The sequence below is a fragment of the Enhydra lutris genome, unplaced genomic scaffold (genome assembly GCF_002288905.1).
Source record: "Enhydra lutris kenyoni isolate GAN:26980312 unplaced genomic scaffold, ASM228890v2 scaffoldscaffold21, whole genome shotgun sequence".
NCBI classification, from domain to species: Eukaryota; Metazoa; Chordata; class Mammalia; order Carnivora; family Mustelidae; genus Enhydra; species Enhydra lutris.
This window is the reverse complement of record NW_019154105.1, coordinates 65,438,078-65,458,125: the sequence shown is the minus strand read 5'-3', so window position 1 is coordinate 65,458,125 and position 20,048 is coordinate 65,438,078. Positions and strand designations below refer to the sequence as shown.

Here is a 20,048-nt window from a genome sequence, read left to right as displayed (position 1 = left end):
AGGGGCACATTCTTTTTCTTGGCCTGGTTGGCCAGGCTTTTCCCTCTGCCTGCCCCTCTCCCAAACTAGTGCTCTCTCGATCTCTGCTAAGCAAATAAAATATTTTAAAAATATAAGTAAGGAGGTGCACCTGGGTGGCTCAGTTGTTAAGTGGCTGCCTTTGGCTCAGGTCATGATCCCAGGGTCCTGGGATCGAGCCCCACATCAGGCTCCCTGCTCCGTGGGAAGCCTGCTTCTCCCTCTCCTACTCCCCCTGCTTGTGCTCCCTCTCTCGCTGTCTCTGTCAAATAAATAAATAAAATCTTAAATATATATATGTGTGTGTATGTAAATAAATAATTAAAAAAAAAAATCTATTTCTCGCCCCAAAGGAAACCCTATACCATTAGCAGTCCCTTCCCATCACTACTCTGCTCTCTCCTGAGTCACTGGGAACTCCTGGCCTGCCGTCTCTATGCATCTGACTATTCTGGAAATTTCATATAAATGGAGTGATATGATTGACCACCTTTTGCGTCTGGCTTCTTCCCCTCAGGGCAAGGTTTTGAAGGCTCATCCTTCGTACAGGCTGTGGCACGTACCAGGGCTCCACTCCCTTTCCTGACTGAGGAATACTCCACCGCGTTTCCTCTATGAACGCTCTAACGAGCATTTGGATCATTTTACCTCCTGGCTATTCTCAACATTCACATACAGGTTTTCGTAAGGACATATAGTTTTCATTCTCCCGATTGGAGACCCAGGAGTAGAACGGTGGGGTCACGTGGCATCTGTGTGTTCAACCCTTTGAAGAACCGACATATGATTTTCAAAGTGGCTCTCGTTCACCATCACACCAGCGGCATCTCAGGGTTCTGCCTCCCCCACATCCTGACACTCGCCATTCCCTGGGTTTTTATCTTAGCCGTCTCGGCAAGCACGAAGTGGTGTCTCATCGTGGTCTTCATGTCTCGAATGACTAACAACTAACAACATGGGGCGCCCTCTCATGGTCTTGCTGTCTTCTGTCCAGGAAAGATACACCAACAGGCCATTCAAGTAGTGGCCCGTTTTAAAAGAATATATTCTGAACACAAATCTCTCACTAAATACAGGATTTGGAACATTTTCTCCAATTCTATATATTTTTTTCTTCACTTTCTTGATGATGTCCTTTGGGGCACAGAAGTTTCTCATTGTGATAAAGTCTCATCCACTAGGGTCTTAGGCTGCTTGCTTCTGGTGTCCTGAGAAATCACTGCCTCCTCCAAGTTGTGACAATTCACTCCCACGTTTTCTTCCAAGAGCTTTATAGTTCAGCCCCTCTCACTGATGACTCGAAACCAGTTGGAGTTAATACTTGCACGTGGTATGAAGTAGGAGTCCAACTTCCTTTACAGGCGGCTACTCTGCTATCTCGGCAGCTTTCATTGAAAAGACCATTCTTTCCCCTCACGTGGTCTTATTAGACCATAAACACACAGGTTCGTTTCTGAACACTCAGTTTCATTTCCTACAGCCATCCGTACACCAGGACCAAGTGGCTGTGGTTACCAGAGCCTTGTGCAAGTTTTGAAACTGAGACGTGTAAGTCCTCCAGCTTTGTTCTTCAAGATTTCACTGGCTACTCTGAGTCTCTTTAGAGGTCTATATGGATTCTAGGATCAGCTTGCCAAAATCTCGGCAACAGAGGCAGTGGGGACTTTGGCGGGGCCGCGCTGTGTGTGGATCAATGCGTGGGACACCACTGTCTTACCGACATGGAGTCTTCTGGTTGTGAACATGGGAGGTCCTTCCATGTACGAGGTCTTCCTTCGTTTCTCTGAGTGACGTTTTCAGTGTGCAAGTCTTGCACTTCTTTTGTTAGATTTATTCCAAAGTATTTCATCCTTTTTAATACTGCTATAAATGGACTTTTCTTAATTCCATTCCTTAAGGTTTTCTCTATACAAGATTGTGGTACCTGTGAACCATCACTTCCAAGCTGGCGGTCTTTTCTTCTCCTTCCCCAGCCGCCCTTGCTAATGCTGATCTATAGTAAGACTTGGTGTATTTTGTCTTTGAAAATGTCTTTTCACACAGATACTGCCAAATACTGATATGAACCGCAGGCATGCATTTAACTAAACATGTTAATTGACTAGAAGACATTTATGAAATCTGTTAGATTCTTCCCTTCCTATTTGCCTTTCCACATGTCCCTGTAGTGCAGACCAGTCGCCCCTAAGTCAAAGTTTGGTAGAAGCTTCTCAGCTGAACAGTGACGCAGATGTGAAGATACAGACGGTCCCTGTGCACTATGGCCAGTGGGAAAGCATAGCTGCACTACAGTGTGACCCTACACAACATCCCACCACTGAGCCGGGCTGGAGTGGGGAGCTTGCTTCTTGTTTTCCCTTTTGACAGAATGAAAATGCACAAAGCAGCTTGCCATTATTTGTGAGTCAAACAATGTTAGCTGTGAGGATGGCTTTATACATTTTGCAGATAATGTGCTGTTTTGCCTTGTAATTTTAGGGTGACCTCACAGAAACATCATCAAGCGTGTAGAAAAAGCTATGTGAACAAGCAATGTAGCAGATGCACCAGGCCTTCTGGCTCTTCCACTTACTGTATCCGAGAGCTCCCTCCTTTTTCTGGCTTCCTGTACTGTGTGAATGTATTAGGACTTCTTAAACAATAGCACTGAGCTAATAATCAGCTTTTAAAAGAACACAGTATAAAAAGACACTTCAAGATATTTCTAGGTTATTATTTTTAGTCCCCGATGCTATACTCATTACAGATCTACTTAGGCACAAACATAAAATATTGACTATGTGCCAAATATCTCCTTGATAAACTCAGTAAAATCAAGGATGATTTCTCGAAGTCGTAATCTTAAAGACAGAAAACATTACCAAGTACCAAAAGAAGATATGGCTAAAGAACATTCTCGGCTTGGAAATCTATTACCAAGTACTTTTCCAGACGCTACTGTGAGGTGACATAAGGCAAGGGTTTTGATTGACTTTCTCTGGCTGCCTTCTGTCAAAACGGAAACACTAGGAACTGGAGGAAGAAAAAGAACACGCCATTCTGAAATACAGCTGGGGTGATGACGTCTGCTGCTGGCTGCTCGGCACCCACCCCTGCCTCCCACACCTTCCTGTTAACAGCACCCTGAAAAACCCAAACCGTGAAGTGTCTGAATGGGACTGGTGCCGCCCCCATCTTCAGGCCCTAACTAGCTTAATACAAATCCGCGTGTTTCATTCCTTTGGCCATAAAGATAGGCTCATACCGGCATGCGACCAATCAGACGTGGGCACTTGAAAATGAGCAAAAAAAAAAAAGAAAAGGGGAACACATCCTCGGATGCCAGACCTATGCTCACTTTCATGCGCCCTTCATGTCCCTGGGAGCTGGCGGGAACAGCAAGCTGCCATAGGGAGGCAGGCAGGGAGGCAGGACAGCTCTAATGACACCAGGAAAGCTCTGAACTGAACCAGGCTTGGGCCAGCCCTACTTCCAGAAATTCAGTTATAGGAGACTTTCCCCCCTCGTAAGCCAACTTGGGCTAAATTTTTGGTTGCTTATGAATAGAAGATATAGCTAGAATTTGAGGAAGGGCCTAAGTAATAAATCCTCTTCTTGTTGCTCAAAAGAATGGAGACTTGCTTCTAAAAAAATAAGCGTAACTTCAGGTTAATTCCGGCTAGGTCCTCAGTCAACAGGAACAATTCCTCACTGGCCTCCCTGCACTCAGCAGCCCAACTGGTCTACCCAGCAGCACACACGCCATCCTGCAGTGCCGGCCTTCTCCAGCAATGGGGGCGTGCAACTCCCCCCCACAGCACACCAGTTCATCAGGATGGGTCTGCCCACCTGCCCTTCTCATTCCCCACCCCCACCCCACTCTTCTGTGGCCTCCCAGCACAGGCCCTTCCTATTTCTGTGACCCCGCATGCACTCTCCCTTCCTCCTTCCTTCAACTGCTCAAAGGTCTCTCCTCTGTCACTCCCACTGCCACCGTCCCCCATCCAGTGTCCCCAGCTCTGCACAGCCAGTGTTTCACAGATCCCAAAACTAGCGGCTGTCTCTGGAGGACTGTTCCTAGTCAGCCCTGGATTCCTGGCACCCCGTCATAGTGTCTAGCACATCATGGGCACCACCTGCTGAATAAAAAAGCAGACATGTGCATTTTAAAAATACAATTATTTATTAAAAAGTAATAAAAATGCAATTATTTATATCCAAAACCTTTCCTCTATTTCATTTGAAGATTCTACCCCCACACCCCCCAAAAAACACATTTTTATTATGGTATCTTAGGGAGTCTGTGGACAGGAACTTGTGGGCCCACCCACAGTGCTAACTCCCGCTCTGACTGTAATGTCGTATTCCCTATGTGTAAGGCTGACCTAATCAGGGTCTGCTGAGTACATGTATGCTGAAATACAGCATATGGGTGAGACACCCAAGCAACCCAGGACAGATCCAATTTTGTGGTAGTTATCATTAAAGAAGACAACAATCTTCCAAGGGAACACTGCAGATGCTAGCTTCCCCAGGTGGAGATGTGCTCAAGAGCAGGTCACCAGCAGTTCCAGGAATAAACGAGCTGTGCCCAATGTAGACGTCATCAGTCCCACTTAGCAATCAGTACTGGGGTATTCTTATTTAACCTCTGGGAACACAAATAATGTGATAATGCAGCTACATTTCTACAATGATGGACTCTGAGCTAGAAGATACAACTCAATTAGGAAATTTAAAAGAAACTGCAACAAAGCTACACTAATCAAAACAGTGTGGTACTCACAAAGAGACAGGCACTAGACCAAAGAAATAGGACAGAGAGACCAGAAACAGACTCTTGTGCATGTGTCAAATGATTTTCAACAAAGGTGCCACAACCACTCAATGGGAAAAGGACAGTCTTTTCAACAAATGGTGCTGGGAAGACTGGACATCCACCTGCAAAAGAATGATACTGGATCCGTACCTCACACCATATACAAAAATTTAACCAGAAGTGGACAAAAGACCTATATGTAAGAGCTAAATCTATAAACTCTGGGAAGAAACACAGGGTAAAGCTTCACGACTTAGTTTTGACAGTGATCTCTTAGGACACCAAAGGCACCGGCAACAAAAGAAAAAATAAACAAACTGGACTTCATGAAAAATTTTGAATTCTGTACATCAAAGACGCTCTCCACAGAGTGAAAATAACAGCCCACAGGATGGGAGAAAATATATCCAGCCATGTCTCTGACGGGGGGGTTAACATAAAACACATGGAGAACTCCCAACATTCAACAACAGCAAGAAACAGCCCGATTCAAAAATGGGCAAATGACATGAACAGACGGTCTTCCACAGAAGACATGCAGAAGGCCAGTGAGCACACGAAAAGATGTTCAAACATCACTGATCATCAGGGAGAATACGAATCAAACCACAGCAAGATACCACCTCATACCCATCAGGATGGCTACTATCAAAACACCAAAAAACAAAGGTGTGAGTGACTTTGCAGAGAAATTGGTGGGAATGTAAAATGGTGTAGCTGCTGGAAGTTCCCCAAAAAATTTAAAATAGAGGGGTGACTGGCTGGCTCAGTCAGTTAAGTGTCTGCCTTCAGCTCAGGTCATGACCTCAAGTAGGGCTCCCTGTTCAGCAGAAGAGTCTGCTTCACCCTTTCCCTCTGCCCCTACCCCGTTCGTGCACTCTCTCACTCAAATAAAATCCTTAAAAATTTTTTTAAACAGAATTACCATATGACCCAGCAATTCCACTTCTGAGTATGTAACCCCCACCCCACCACCCCCACCAAATTGAAAGCAGGATCTCAAAGATACTGTTTCCCATTCATGGCAGTGTCATTCGCAATAGCTATGACATGGAAGAAACCCAAGTGTCCACTGACAGCTGGATACGCAAAATGTGGCATTTTCCTACTGTGGAATATTATACATTTTCCTACCATGGAATATTAAAAAGAGGAGATTCTGAAACATGCAGAAACTTAAATGCATATTCACCTAGTGGTGATGGAAGCCGGTCTGAAAAGGCCACATACTGTGTGATCCCAATTCCCTGACATTCTGGAAAGGGTGAAACTGTGGAGGCAGTAAAGAGCCCAATGGTTGCCAGGGCTTGGGGGAGAGAGAGATGAACAGGTGGAGCACGGGGGAGGTTTGGGGTAAGGAAACTAGCCTGCAGGCTACTGTGATGACGGATACATGTCATTCACTCTGCATCTGTCCAAATCCAGAGACTGTTCAACACAGAGAGTGAATCCTAACGTAATTTCGGACTTTGGGCGATTATGTACCAATGTGGGTTCACTAACAAAAGTGCTGCTTGGGTCGGGGTGTTGATAACGGGGAGGCTCTGCATGTGTGCGGCAGGGGGTATGTAGGAAATCTCTTCTTCTCAATTTACTGCGAATCAAAACGACTCTAAAGAAAAAGAAAAAAAAAGAAAGAAAAGAAAGGTAAGTGGCAGCAGACCAACTCCCCTGCCCAGACTAACCAGAAAAGCCAGATAAAATACAAAACCAAAGCAACATGAACACCTGTGCTGAAACATCCAGGCCTTGATAACAGGTGAGGAGACCATCCTAGGCAAGGGCGGTTCATCTGAGTCGGAGACCTGAGCCTGTTTTCTCCTCTGGGAAATGTACCCGTTCTAGGCACAGGGCAAGAGGCAGAGAAAAAGGTGGCCCTTTAAGAGACAGAGAAACCAGGGGAGCTGGGGGGCGACTTCTCAGGCCTGGACAGAACACATCAGTGAGGCAGGGGCCAGTAGCCCAGAGGGAGTGGAGAACGGGCCACACGGCCAACTTCTCCTCTGGACATGCGGTGCATAGGGAGGCTGCAGGGCACCGGGAGCTTCTGTGTTGACGGTAACGTGCTGTCTGTCTGCATGTCATTCCGTAGATGGGAACTTTGTGACCATTCACCCATTACTATCCTGGTCAGTACAGATCGTAGGCCTCAATAAAAAGCGTAAGGAAAAAGACCCTCTTACATTTCTGCACAGAATCCCTGGTTGTTCCCAATCTGGAACCTACAAAAAGTCTACCTGAGAGCACCTGAAGCAACCACAGAGACGGAGGGATGACCATGGGAGGACAGTCTTGGAGGAGGCGTGCAAGGTAAAACCCCTCAAAGAAACAAGGAGAACAAAGTCATGAAGAGTGGATAACACGACAAAGAGTTGATTTGTCTGAAACACAAATGTCAGAATGCAGTACCACCAGTGCGCGCTCCCCAAACCTACGAGCATTTGTATGCAGGTACTCTTGAGAGGACTACTTTCTTTCTTTCTTCCTTTCTTTTTAAGCAGGCTCCACAACCAGCACAGAGCCCAGTGTGGAGCTTGAACTCACGACCCTGAGATCAAGATCTGAGCTAAAATCAAGAGCTGCACACTTAACTGACTGTGCCACCCAGGTGCCCGGAGGACTGTGTTTTTCCAGCTCAGCACCCTAATCGCCCCAGACTACCTGTGGGGCATGACCTTCTCCAATTCTTAGTTCCTATGGCTCCCAGTGCTTGTAGCTCAGCCAAAGTCTCCTTGTCCCAGTAACTGGGTCAGGAGTCGTGCCATGACCAAGCTGCCCTACCAGGAAGAGGGAGTCTGGGGTTGCAGTGGAGAGGGGAGTGGGGGGGCCAAGGGTGTGGCTCGGAATAAAGGCAATAGATAAGGCCAGCTTCACAGCTGGGGGTGGGGGGCACAGATTCTATGGAAGGCTCTGAGTCAAGCTGCCACTGGGGCCAGCCTTAGCCTCTGGACATTCCAAGTTTTTATTTATTTATTTATTTATTTTTAAGATTTTAAGTAACTTCTACATCTAACATGGGGCTCAAACCTACAACCCTGAAATCAAGAATTGCAGGCTCGGGGCACCTGGGTGGCTCAGTGGGTTAAGCCTCTGCCTTCGGCTCAGGTCATGATCTCGGGGTCCTGGGATCGAGCCCCATATTGGGCTTTCTGCTCAGCGAGAAGCCTGCTTCCCCTTCTCTCTCTGCCTGCTTCTCTGCCTACCTGTGATCTCTCTCTGTGTTAAATAAAATCTTTAAAAAAAGAATTGCAGCCTCACTGAGCCAGCCAGGCATCCCTGGACATTTCAAGTTTTTAATCAATAAAGGCTCCCAACTGACCGGCTTTGTGATGCTAGGCAAGTGGCTTCACCACCATGTCTAAGTCCCTCCCGTGTGCCAATGGTAAGGCAGCGGGCTGGGAGGGTGAGTGCCGCCTTGCGGCTGGCTCACTGCTCGAGGGGCGTGTACGCTTGTCTGGACCACCACTTCCGTGTGAGCACAAGTGAGCTGGGCTCTCTGTGGTCATCACACGCTCCTGGTACAGACTTCATGATGCTGAGAACATTAATATTACAGGCACAAAAAATGTTTCAGTGAACTCTTGGATGATAGTTTTAATTTACTAATTATAGAAGAAAATTCAGAAGATGTGGAGTTCTAAGAAATGGGGTAGTGAAAGGCAGTCCTATCTTCCTAAAATAACTCTTCCAACTCACGAAAGATTATGGGGAACTTGCCGTTGACCATCAACCCAGCATAACCTTGAGGCAAGAAAAGGAAACTCCCACTCCCTTTAAATTACAGTTTTTACTGTAAGCTTCCCTTTTAACCAATATTAAGTAAGACTATCTGGTATTTCTGAGGGGCAGGTGAGTGGCTCAGTCTGCTAGACGTCCAACTCTGGATTTCAGCTCAGGTCCTGATCTAAGGGTCATGGCTTTAAGCCTGTACTGGGCTGCGCACTGGGCGTGAAACTTGCTTATACTTAAAACGTGTGTGTCTGTGTGTATTTTTAAAGAACTTAAATCCAGTTTAACACTCAGAGACCTGATGCTCTGAGTTTCCTGGCAGTGCATGCTGCCATGGCCCTCACTTTTACTTTGCAGGGACTCAACTCCTAATTCAAATGTCAACTAATACAAATGGATTTTTCCCCACCTCTACAAATCGTGAGAACATTAGAAAAAAATTAAACCAATTCCACGTGGTTTCTAAAGCTTGCCTTTATGAGAAAGTGTTCAATAATTATCTGTTATATATGAAAACAAAAACAAAACACTCCCTGACATAAAAGTGGGCACGTGATCTGGGTCTGGCAGACACGAGTCTACACTCTGACTCAGTACTGTGTGGCCTCAGGAAGGTCACCAAAACTCCTCTGAACGTCCATGTCCACACAAGAGGAACATACTACTACTCACCTGCAAGCTATGGAGCGAAGACTACCACAGTCCCCAGAGCACACGGCTGGCGCTGCCCTGGGCCTGCTGCGGTGCTCTCTGCATGACGGGCCCAGCGTTCCCCTCGTCCAGGAAGGCCAGCTAGTGAATGCAGAGGGGACCACGGAGCTAGAAAAATCACCAGGTACAAGTGATTCTGGCAGAATCACCCAGGCACAGCCTAAGTGCCAGTCTCCCGCCCGGGCCACTGGATGGTTACACAGAGAAGAGTGGAGATCTGGCAGACGTCACCAAAGCCAGTACTGCCACCACGAAGCAAACCGATGTCTGCGTCCGCTGTGGCGCAGGGGAAGAAAGGGAACCCCAGGCTCATGAAACATCACTGCCATCAGCACACACTGACGCTAAATGAGAGCGAGCATCAGGCGAACCCAAGGTTGAAGGAAACGCTGCAAAACTGGCCTGCTATCTTCACAAATGTCAAAGCTGTGAGCCCCAAAGAAAGACATGGAACTATTCCAGATTAAAGGAGTCAAGACCAGCAACCAGTGAAGTCCGTGTGTGGTCTTCAACTGGATCCTGGACTAGGGGAACGCCATGATGCAGGAAATTACTGGGACAATGGATAAAATGGGAACAAGGACATATGTTATATACTAACGCACTGGTGTTAATTTTCCTGAATTTTCTATTGTGGCTATCTAAGAGAAAGTCCAGTCTTAAGAAACATGTGCTGATTTATTTAGGGTGAGTATCAAAATGAGAGAAATAAAGCAAAAGCAGGAAAATATGGGCAACAGGTAACTGAGTAAAGAGTCCACAAGAGTTCCTCGTCCTGCTTTGTCACTCGGATGTTTGGAATTCTTTCATGTGAAGTCAAAAATGTTTAAGAAAATGAGTATCTGGGGGCGCCTGGGGGGCTCCGTCAGTGAGGCATCCACCTTAGGCTCAGGTCACGATCTCAGGGTCCAGGGATCACCCCACGCTGGGTACTCTGCTCTGTGGGGGAGTCTGCTTTTCCCCCTGCCTTCCCCCAACTCCTTGGTTTGTGCTTTTTCTCCCTCTCCCTCTTTCTCTCTCTCCCAAATAAATAAAATCTTGAAAAAAAGAAGAAGATGAAAATCTGATTTCTGTGCTCAAAGACCTTATAAACCCCTGGGAAAGACAATACTTTCTAACAGCTGCAAAGACGAGCTCTCCAGCAGAAACACTGAGTCTGGAAGCAGAGGACGCAGTCACGTGGGGGAGCGAGCAGAGGCCTCACAGGGCGTAGCCGCAGGGGCCTCACCCCACAGGGCAGGTTAGAACTTGGATTCCTACCTACATCTGAAAGTGACAAGAAGCGAGCTCCTAGGGGGCTGCGAGTGCCCTTACCGGATCATGGTAATTGTGAGCCAAAGGAGAAAGGAAGGAAGGAGAAAGAGAAAGAAGAATTTGTGGAAACAAAGTGGCTGTGGGGGTACCTGGGGGGCTCAATCGGTGAAGCATATGCCTTCAGCTCAGGTTATGGTCCCAGGGTCCTGGGATCAAGCCCCATATCAGGCTCCCTGCTCAGTGGGGAGTCTGCTTCCCCCTCTGCCTGCTGCTCCCCCCGCTTATGCTCTCTCTCCCTCTTTCTCTCTATTGAATAAATCAATAAAATCTTAAAAACAAAACAAGAACAAAAAATAACTGTGGGGCATCCCCAGTGTCCACCTGTCAGAGGTGCTCCTCTCCAGGGCCGCCCGGGGAACCAGCAATGCCACCGCTGCAATTATAACCCTGTGCAACTCTGCTGGGCATCCCACCTCACAGGACCACGGCGGGTCAGCCTTTCTCCTATCCTATCATCCGGGGCAGGGGCAGCGGAGACCAAAGTCCTGTGCATAATCTGTTTCTTAGGACTCAGGAGCTCTTTGTAGGGTTGTTTTAACCAAGATTAGGAAAAATGAGGGATTAAATGTGGCAGCACCAATAGCCCTAAAACTAGTCAGGTGCAAGTCAAGATTAGACTCATTCATGGACAGAAGGTGCGAAACTCTCAAGGAAACAGACCCCCAAAGGAGAGTCTTCTGGCCTCCACATGAGGAGCGAGGCTACCACACTCTGACCCAGGGATCAAGAACTACAACTGGCTGGCGTCTGAACCACAGAAGGTGGGCGAGGCTCGGAGACTGGCCTCGGCTCTGAGCCTAAACTCTCCTTCTGGGGGTACAGTGAGCCCATCCTCCCCCAGAGTCATGGGAAAGGATCACCAGGGCTAACTGACCTCCTAGGCCACCCCTTACTAAAACAAGTATTGTTTTCAATTCGACCTTCCCCATCCGCACGGGACTCAGCACTGGGTTGAGGGCAAGAGTATTTTGGGAGCCTTTATTTCCCTTTGGATTCTCCTTGCAACTCCAGACACATTGTGTTTTCGCTAACCTTTATCTGTCCTGCTCCCTAAAGACAAAGCAGCACTCTGGAAGGAGGATCAAGTTGGGCACCGAGAGCTGCCTTGCCCCTGCCTGACCCTCAGGCTCTCCTAAGAAAGGAACCAGAGGAATCACAGACATGTCTTATCAGAGAGGTGTCAACTATAACCCACACGGTAGGCCCGTGTTTCATTCCCTTCTCAATGCCCTACAGCATGCAGTACGTCAATACTTTGTGCTAATAAACTTACTGGTGGCGATAAAATATTCCAGGTGGATACTGTTAACACACAGTCCTAAGTGTTACATTTGCTGGGAAGATGACAGGAAATAGTAGAGCCTTAGTAAGGAAATTATACAAAATAGTGATTACCAACACGACATGTTTTCTGATTACTGGGTTATAACTCAACCCCCCGAAAATGCGAACCTCATTCTCAGCAGCCAAGGCAGTAAGCACCCCATAAGCAGGAACACACTGCCGCGTCCAGCGAGGACGGGTAAGGAGCACCAGCAGAAGAGGACACACTCCACACAGCTGATGCGTGACGAGCGCTAAACACAGTGGGGAAACAATGGATTTATAGTACTTGGAGGCTTTTCTGTGGTTTGGAAGGGTGAAGCCACTTGTTCTGTCAGTGGAACTTTATTCCTGCTTTCAGCGTTAGCAATAATGGTTTAAAACACAAACAACAAAAACAGCCACAAACCACCTGGTTTCACATGAACTCTGCACACAGAAGCCGCCCAGAGCCCCTGTGGTCACCAGTGACAACTGTGCTGCCCTCTGGGCAGACCTCACTTTCAGAAGCAACTCTCAGAGGGTGGGACTAGTACTGGTTTTTCTTCTTTTTTCTCAAGAACCTAGATTTGCTTACTTTCTCACTTTCCACTCAGCCCCGCCATCAGATAAAATGCATAATGGCCGACTCACGGGTGACCTACAATGACTTACACCATTACGTGCTTTACTCAGCTTTCTAAGTCCACTGGTTTATAACACACACTTTGGTTAACCAGCAATTTAACATGAAAAGGAAATACTCACCCCTAGCATGTTAAGGATCACAGACACAAGGGTCACTAGGCCCAGTGGTCCCGTATGAGGCGCCTAACCAGCAGAGAGCAGCACTCCTCCAAGGCAGGTCCCCAAATCTGCCCTGCCCACAACCAGAGCTGAGCCAGGGTGCGGTCCACATGGAGGAGGTCTCCCCCCAGAGCAAGCAGCTGGACTACCCGCTGGGACCACTCCCCTAAGCCTGACAGGACAGGTGTGTGTGGCCGGCACACTGACAAGCCTGTCCTACAGCATAAAAGCACTCCAGGAAGAGAAATGCAAACATGCAGACACAACAGGGAGTTGTCCCAAAGCACAACAAGGGGGAAGTACCTGTTCCTGCAGGTCGTAATCGTAGCTGTCATGCAGCAGAAGACTGAGGACATAGCGGGTATAAATCATGGCATCGATGCCACATTTCTCCAGCTCCTGCCCCAGCCAGGTCTGCACTGGGCCCAGAGCATGAAGCAGAGACATTTCAGAAACAGATACGGGGCCTGGATAAGAGCTTGAGGAGCTTTCAGATGGTAAACCATCCACAGCTACCGTGCAGACAGGGCGCATGAATTTAGGTTGCTGACATCCTTAAAATGTGAAGCATTTTCTGCAGTTGATGTTCTGTTGGTATCTGGAGGGAATTTTCACTCCAGTAAAAAGGAGAGATGCTTGACATCTAGGATAAGCATCTATTTTCGCTGGCAGTCAGCCATTAGGACAGAATTTCCCTCTTCAGGCATGACCAATGAATCAACATTCTGATAGCAATACACATGTAGATGCGATTTTCTACTCTACTTTCACATTGAGGCCAAATGGAAGTCTCCGGCAGAACCTACGAAAATGAGAGAGAGAGAGAAAAAGGTACGCATTATATATAGATATAAATTACCAATCTTTTGGGGGGAAAAAACCCCAAATGAACTGTTTTTTGAAATTTGGTGTCTTAGAAGACGGATTTCTTTTTTATTATAATGTTTAACATTTTAAAATAAGTGACATCTCAAAATTTTAAGCTTAATATCATTTAAAAGAAAGAGAAACTCCAAAATCTACATTGTTGTGCTCGTGCTCCGTCACACCGATGCCGAGAGACTGAGCTAACAAAATTTTGTTCATCCGTAATGCTGAAAGAATTTGCATGGTAACAAATCACTAGTGCATTTTTGAGTGTTCACAGACACAAGCAGCTGCATAGTAATTCCATTTACACCATTGTTAAAAAGTAGTCCTTTAACTTGAAGGTCTCATAATCGTAGTCAATCATCTTCTATGGCTAAAAGATTTGCATGGCTGCTCGCTACTTATTTCATAAAAGTTAAGGTAAACCACGGATTTGGCTCAGAGCCATGCCAGGCTGGATGGTTAGACCTGCTTTATTCTACTATACCTCGGCTGACGGTCTGCCTACTTGCGTGAAGGATGCCATGCTCTTAATAGCTTTTTCCCTTAAGTTAACCTACTTTCATATGTCAAACTAATCTAACGGCCTTGTTAAATCACTCATGCCAGGAGAAGATGGAAACTACCACAGCGACAGGAGATCTCATCAGCTCAGATTGTGCATGAATTTTAACAGACAATAGGAGGGCTACCAAAAGTCACTTTCAGGGGCACTTGGGTGGCTCAGTCCATTAAGCATCCAACACCTGATTTAGGCTCCAGTCATGGTCTCAAGGTCATGAGATTCAGTCCTTTGTCAGGCTCCCTCCCTGCTCAGCAGGGAGTCTGGTTGAGATCCCTTCCCTCTCCCTCTGCCACTCACCCCACTCATGCACTCCCTCTCTAAAAATATAATAAATCTTTTCTTGGGGCGCCTGGGTGGCTCAGCGGGTTAAGCCACTGCCTTCAGCTCAGGTCATGATCTCAGGGTCCTGGGATCAAGCCCCGCATCGGGCTCTCTGCTCAGCAGAGAACCTGCTTCCTCCTCTCTCTCTGCCTGCCTCTCTGCCTGCTTGTGATCTCTCTCTGTCAAATTAAAAAAAAAAAAAAAATCTTTAAAAAATTAAAAAAAAAAATCTTTTCTTAAAAAAAATGATTTTAGGGGTGCCTGGGTGGTTCAGTTGGTTAAGCAAGTGTCTGCCTTCAGCTCAGGTCATGACCCCCGGTCCTGGGATTGAGCCCCACATCAGGCTGCTTGCTCTGTGGGGATCCTGCTTCTCCCGCTGCCTGCTCCTCCCCCTGCGTGAAGTCTGAAAGACTCTTCACCAAAGATTTAAGACTTCATTTCTTGCATTTCATGATAACTACACAGTAAGTTCAGGGACACTGGGTCCTTGGAAGGTTCCTAATTTTAAAAGGGGAAGCAACTAGCTCTAAACAGAAAACAGTGTGTGCCTAACACATCCTAAAAGAAAGACCTGAAAGGACCAAACTATTTCTAATTTCACTATGGTCCCAGAACAAACCTCAAAAAGTTTATAGGAACACAAAAAATACCTAGCACCTAACAGAGTAAAATTTAGAGGCACCTGGATAGCTCAGTCGGTTTAGCGTCTGACTCTTGGATTTGGCTCAGGTCCCGATCTCAGGGTCATGGATCGAGACCCACATTGGGCTCCAAGCTTGGCATGGAGTCTACTGGAGATTTTTCCCCCTCTTTCTTCTTCCCCCTCTACTCCTCTCCTCATTCGTGCTCTCTCAAGCAAGTAAAATCTTTTTTAAAAAAAGTAAAATTTACAATGGTTGGCACCTAATAAAAAATTAGCAGACATGCAAAGCAGAAGCAGAAATTAAGAGAAAAATAAACTCACTGAAACCAACTAAGAATTGATACAAATGTCAGATTAGCAAAAAGGACTCTGAAGCAGTTACTAGGACAAAAAACCATATATGTGATGAACAGAAAATATAGAAGATTGAAAGTCAAACATCTACAAATGAAAACTACAATATCAGAGAGGAAAAGCAGGCAGCATGGGGTAATGGCAGATCAGCCACTTCAGAAGGAAAGAGTCCAGAGTCTTAAACTGCAAAAGAAACCATACAATGTGAAACACAGAGAGAAAAGGAATGAAATAACACAGCTTCGGCAAGCTGGGTGACAATTTTCAGAAATCTAAGATACGTTTAGTTGGAAGAGAAAGAGAAGGGGTCAAGAAATATTTGAAAAAATAATGACCAACATTTTCCCCAAAACTGATGACCGCTAAAAGCACAGATTCAAGAAGTTCAATAAACTCTAAACATAAGAAACATAAAAAAATTGACACCTAGGCTTCCTGCAGCAAAACTGTCCAAACAAATAGTAAAGGGAAGAAGCTCAAAACTGCTGGGAAGAAGAGACACACTATGTAGAACACAGCAAAGGATGAATAAGGACACCAACCTTCTTGTCAGAAACATGCAAAGGAGAAGATAATCAGGCAAAAAAAAGTTTAAGGACTGGAAGAAAAACCCATCAACTTAGAATTCTATACTCATCACAAAATCTTCCAAAACAAAGGTGAAACAAAGACTTTTTCAGACTTGCCAAAGCTGGAGGGTTCCAGCAGCAGCAGCAGCAGCAGAAGCAGCGGAAGCAGCAGCAGCAGCAGACAGCCATCAGAAATGTTGGAGCAGAAGTAAAATGACACCAGAACAAAAGGTGCATCCACTCAAAGGAACAAAGAGTAGCGGAAACAGTATAACTACATTCTTCTTATTATTTCAGTATCTTTCAAAGATAATTCCACTACTGAAACAAAAATAGTAACAATATCTTATGAGGTTTGCAATATCTGTAGAAGCAAAATGGAGAGCAACAGAGCACAAAGGCTGGAGGGGGGAATCTACTACTACTACCTGCAATGGTAGAACACCACTTGGAGACAGGCGGTGATATGATAGAGGTTAATAATCATAACAAATGTAAACGGTCGAACCAACCAATTAAAAAGCAGAGAAAATCAGAACGGACTTTAAAACTGCAAGACCCAGATACATGCTACTTATAAAAATATCCACATTAAATATAAAGGAATGGATAGGTTCAGAGTAAAAGGATGGAAAATGATACACCATGCCAACACTGACAAAAGCAAGGTGGAGGGGTCCCAGTGGCTCAGTCAGATGGCAGCTGACTCTTGATTTTGTCTCAGGTTGGGATCTTGGGATCCTGGGCTAGGGCTCTGCGTTGGGCTCGGTGTTTGGCAGGGGGTCGGCTTGGGGATTCCCTCTCCCTCTCTCTCTGCCTCTCCTCTAGCTGGCCCTCTCACACATTGTCTCTCAAATAAATAAGTAAATCTTTTTTTTAGTACAAGTACAAGGTAGAATGTCCACATTATTATCTGACAGATTTCAGAACAGAGCATTAACAGAAGTAAAGGTCATTTCGTAATGATAAAGAGGTCAATTACCAAGAAGTTGTAACAGTCCTATTTATTATATACCTGGTCGCAGAGTTTCCAAATGCGTGAAAACTGATAGGAGAAATAAACAAATCCATGATTGTACTAGATTTCAAAATCCCTCTCTCAATCACTGAAAGTAAACAGAAAATCAATAAGGATTTAGAAAACTAGAGCAACATTATCATCATTCAGACAGAAGACTGAATTCTGGGCTCTAAAGGTTGCAACAAACTTGAAAGGATTCAAATCATAGAAAATACATTCCCTGACCACATGGAACTAAATTATAAACTAATCAGAGGCACCTGGGTGGCTCAGTCTGTTGGGTGCCCCACTCTTGATTTCAGTTCAGGTCATGATCTCAGGGTTGTGAGATCGAGCCCCGTGTCAGGCTCCATGACAGGCATGGAACCTGCTTGAGATTTTCTCTCTCCCTCTGTACCTTGCATCTTCCCAGCTCTCTCTCTCTAAAAGAAAAAAAGAGAAAAAAAAAAAGGTTTCAACCCAACCAACCACAGGATTCTCTCTGTTGTCACTAAGAGATTTCACACTTCTTTAGCCAAGTGCAAGGATTCAAGAAGTGAGAAAAAAAAATCAGCATACAAATGCAAAATGAAGTACACTAAACTCCCAAGCTCTCCTCAGAGCTGGTTAAAACCCTATGAGAACTCTTCCTCAAACCTGTCCAATAGCTGACGCCGTATCATTATTAAATAATGGGCCATATCCCTAGAGTCACTAGCGGTTATGATCTTTTTTTCACTCTCTCTAGTTCAGACTGCAGAGGACCACAGAGCAGAGCGGACACTGGTAAGTCTGCTGCTGACAGGCTATCTGGCAGCTGTCTGCACAAGAACTCTGAGTGGATCCCAGTAACAGGGTCTGAGACAGAAATAGCACAAGATGGCTCTCCCTGCACCATAACGGCAGGTCTAAATGTTCTTGGAGCCAGTGTCCATTCTCTGTATTTTGAACAACTGTAACCAGAGGACCCCAGTACAGAATACCGGGCCATAACTAAGCCGCTTCTCCCTAAGAAGCAAGCCTCTGATAGAGGGATGAACATTCGACTAAATGAGAGACTCTATTTCTAGTTCTGAACTGAAAGGAGACTCCTAGGTATGTTGGCTCATGATTCTTAATTAAAATTTATTTTGGGTTACGATCTACCACATGGTCAAAACAGTGGAAGGGTCTGACAAACCGAGGCAAAACCCATCTAACATCTGCCTGACAAGTTCAAGAATACAGCTGGCAAACACCCAAATTTCAAACTGTTACGCTCATTCTAAATGTGAAATTTAGTCAGTATGAAGTTAAATTTCATTTGGGTTTAACTAAATTCTCCAAAAGTTTTTCAAGACTTTTTTTTAATGAGAGAGAGAGAGAGAGAGAGAGAGAGAGAGAGAGAACAAGTGGGGGGAGGGGCAAAGGGATAAGCAGACTCCCCACTGAGCGGAAAGCCTGATAAGGGCTCCATCTCAGGACCCTGAGATCATGACCTGAGCCAAAGTCAGATGTATAACAGACTGGGTCACCCAGGTGCTCCTCCAGAAGAGTTTTAAAGAAAGAGCACCACTGTATATACTCAAAGCTTTTTGTCTTGCTTCGCTTCATTTTTCAACATCTGATTCTCCAGAGGTTTACAGAAAAAAGAGGGACCTTTGGATCATCTTGATTATCTTTCTCCCACACAAAACTAACCCAAATTATCCTAAAGACCGGGCTGCATAAATGACGATTTAAAAGGTTTCACAATAGAGGGGGGGCCTGGGTGGCTCAGTTCGTTAGGTGTCTGCCTTTGGCTCAGATCATGATCCCAGAGACCTGGGAACAAGCCCCGCATCTGGCTCCCAGCTCAGCGGGGAGTCTGTTTCTCCCCTCTCCCTCTGCCCCTCCCCTCCACTCTTGCTCTCACTCGGTTGCTCTCTCAAATAGTCTTTAAAAAAAAAAAAGTCCCATTATAGCACACTTATTTTAGATTTTTCCGTCTTTTTTATATCAAACTTTAAATGGTTTCCATTAAGGATGCAAAAAAATATATACAGGTATAATTAAATGCCTATGAAGTTTCTATACCACTTAGGTCTTCTTTAATTCTTGCAGGTAGCACGGGAGAGTGGAAAGTTCACGAGCCTAGCAGTCATAACATCTAGGTTTTTGTAGTCAGTCTCATCTCTGCTACTTAATAGCTGGTTTTGTGCCCATGACTTCTTGGGGTCTTTGTTTTCTCATCTGTAAAACAGAATAATAAATACAAGCTCTCTCTACACTTCAATGTCTCATAAGGTTGTTGCCAAGAGCAAAGGAGAAGCACATTTATGTTTTTGTGGCCTTTGCATTTCATAAACTGTCACACAAATGGAAGGTATTGTTACAAACTGCGCCCCTCAAACTGTTTATACCTGCTTTATTTTACACGTCCCTTCAGTGACCAGATTATGAGAATAGTATGTGTGTAAAAAATACTACTCTTCTGGAACAAAAAATTCTTGACTTCCTTACTATCCTTAAAACAAACAAAAAACTATGAAATCTTCTTCACTGATAAGAACCTAGTTTCTAGTCACATCAAAGCCTTCCCTCTTGTTAACATGTTATTCTCTGCTACAAATTCAAACATGACACTGCAAATAACTCAAGGTGGTTAAGGTGCAGAGGATGAACACAGAAATACAATGATCCCCTTTGCTGCCCAGTTTTCTATTTGTTTTGAAATGTGCACACCTGCAGAGCAGTCTCTGCAGAGAAGCCACACCAGCCCCAAACAGCACAGATCCAGAGGACCTCAGCACACCCTGGGTGCTTTTTCTGCGGCCCAGTGTACAACTTCTAGAAATGCGATTTCTAATCAAGGATTAAAAATAGCCCTGGTGATGAATGAAAATCTTCCCCCAATGGGACGCCTGGGTGGCTCAGTTGGTTAAGCAGCTGCCTTCGGCTCAGGTCATGATCCCAGCGTCCTGGGATCGAGTCCCACATCGGGCTCCTTGCTCGTCAGGGAGCCTGCTTCTCCCTCTGCCTCTGCCTGCCATTCTGTCTGCCTGTGCTCACTCTCTCTCTCTCTCTCT

At 45.6% G+C, this 20,048-nt stretch overlaps 1 protein-coding gene across 3 annotated transcripts in view; it reads right to left on the bottom strand.

Annotated features, from left to right (window-relative positions):
* Positions 1 to 19,084, bottom strand: part of LOC111149088 (KIAA0232 ortholog) — a 56,533-nt gene extending 37,449 nt beyond the window's left edge. For 2 of the 3 annotated variants that reach the window (XM_022506003.1, XM_022506001.1), the window contains exons 1-2: positions 17,017 to 17,119; positions 12,983 to 13,481 (exon numbers count right to left, since the gene is read on the bottom strand). In XM_022506003.1, the coding sequence (XP_022361711.1) occupies positions 12,983 to 13,213 (231 nt within the window). In that variant the 5' untranslated portion in view covers positions 13,214 to 13,481; positions 17,017 to 17,119. Of the gene's footprint in view, positions 1 to 12,982; positions 13,482 to 17,016; positions 17,120 to 19,056 lie in introns of those variants that run through there. The other variant, XM_022506002.1, reaches the window with a different exon arrangement.
* Positions 19,085 to 20,048: the final 964 nt, after the last annotated feature.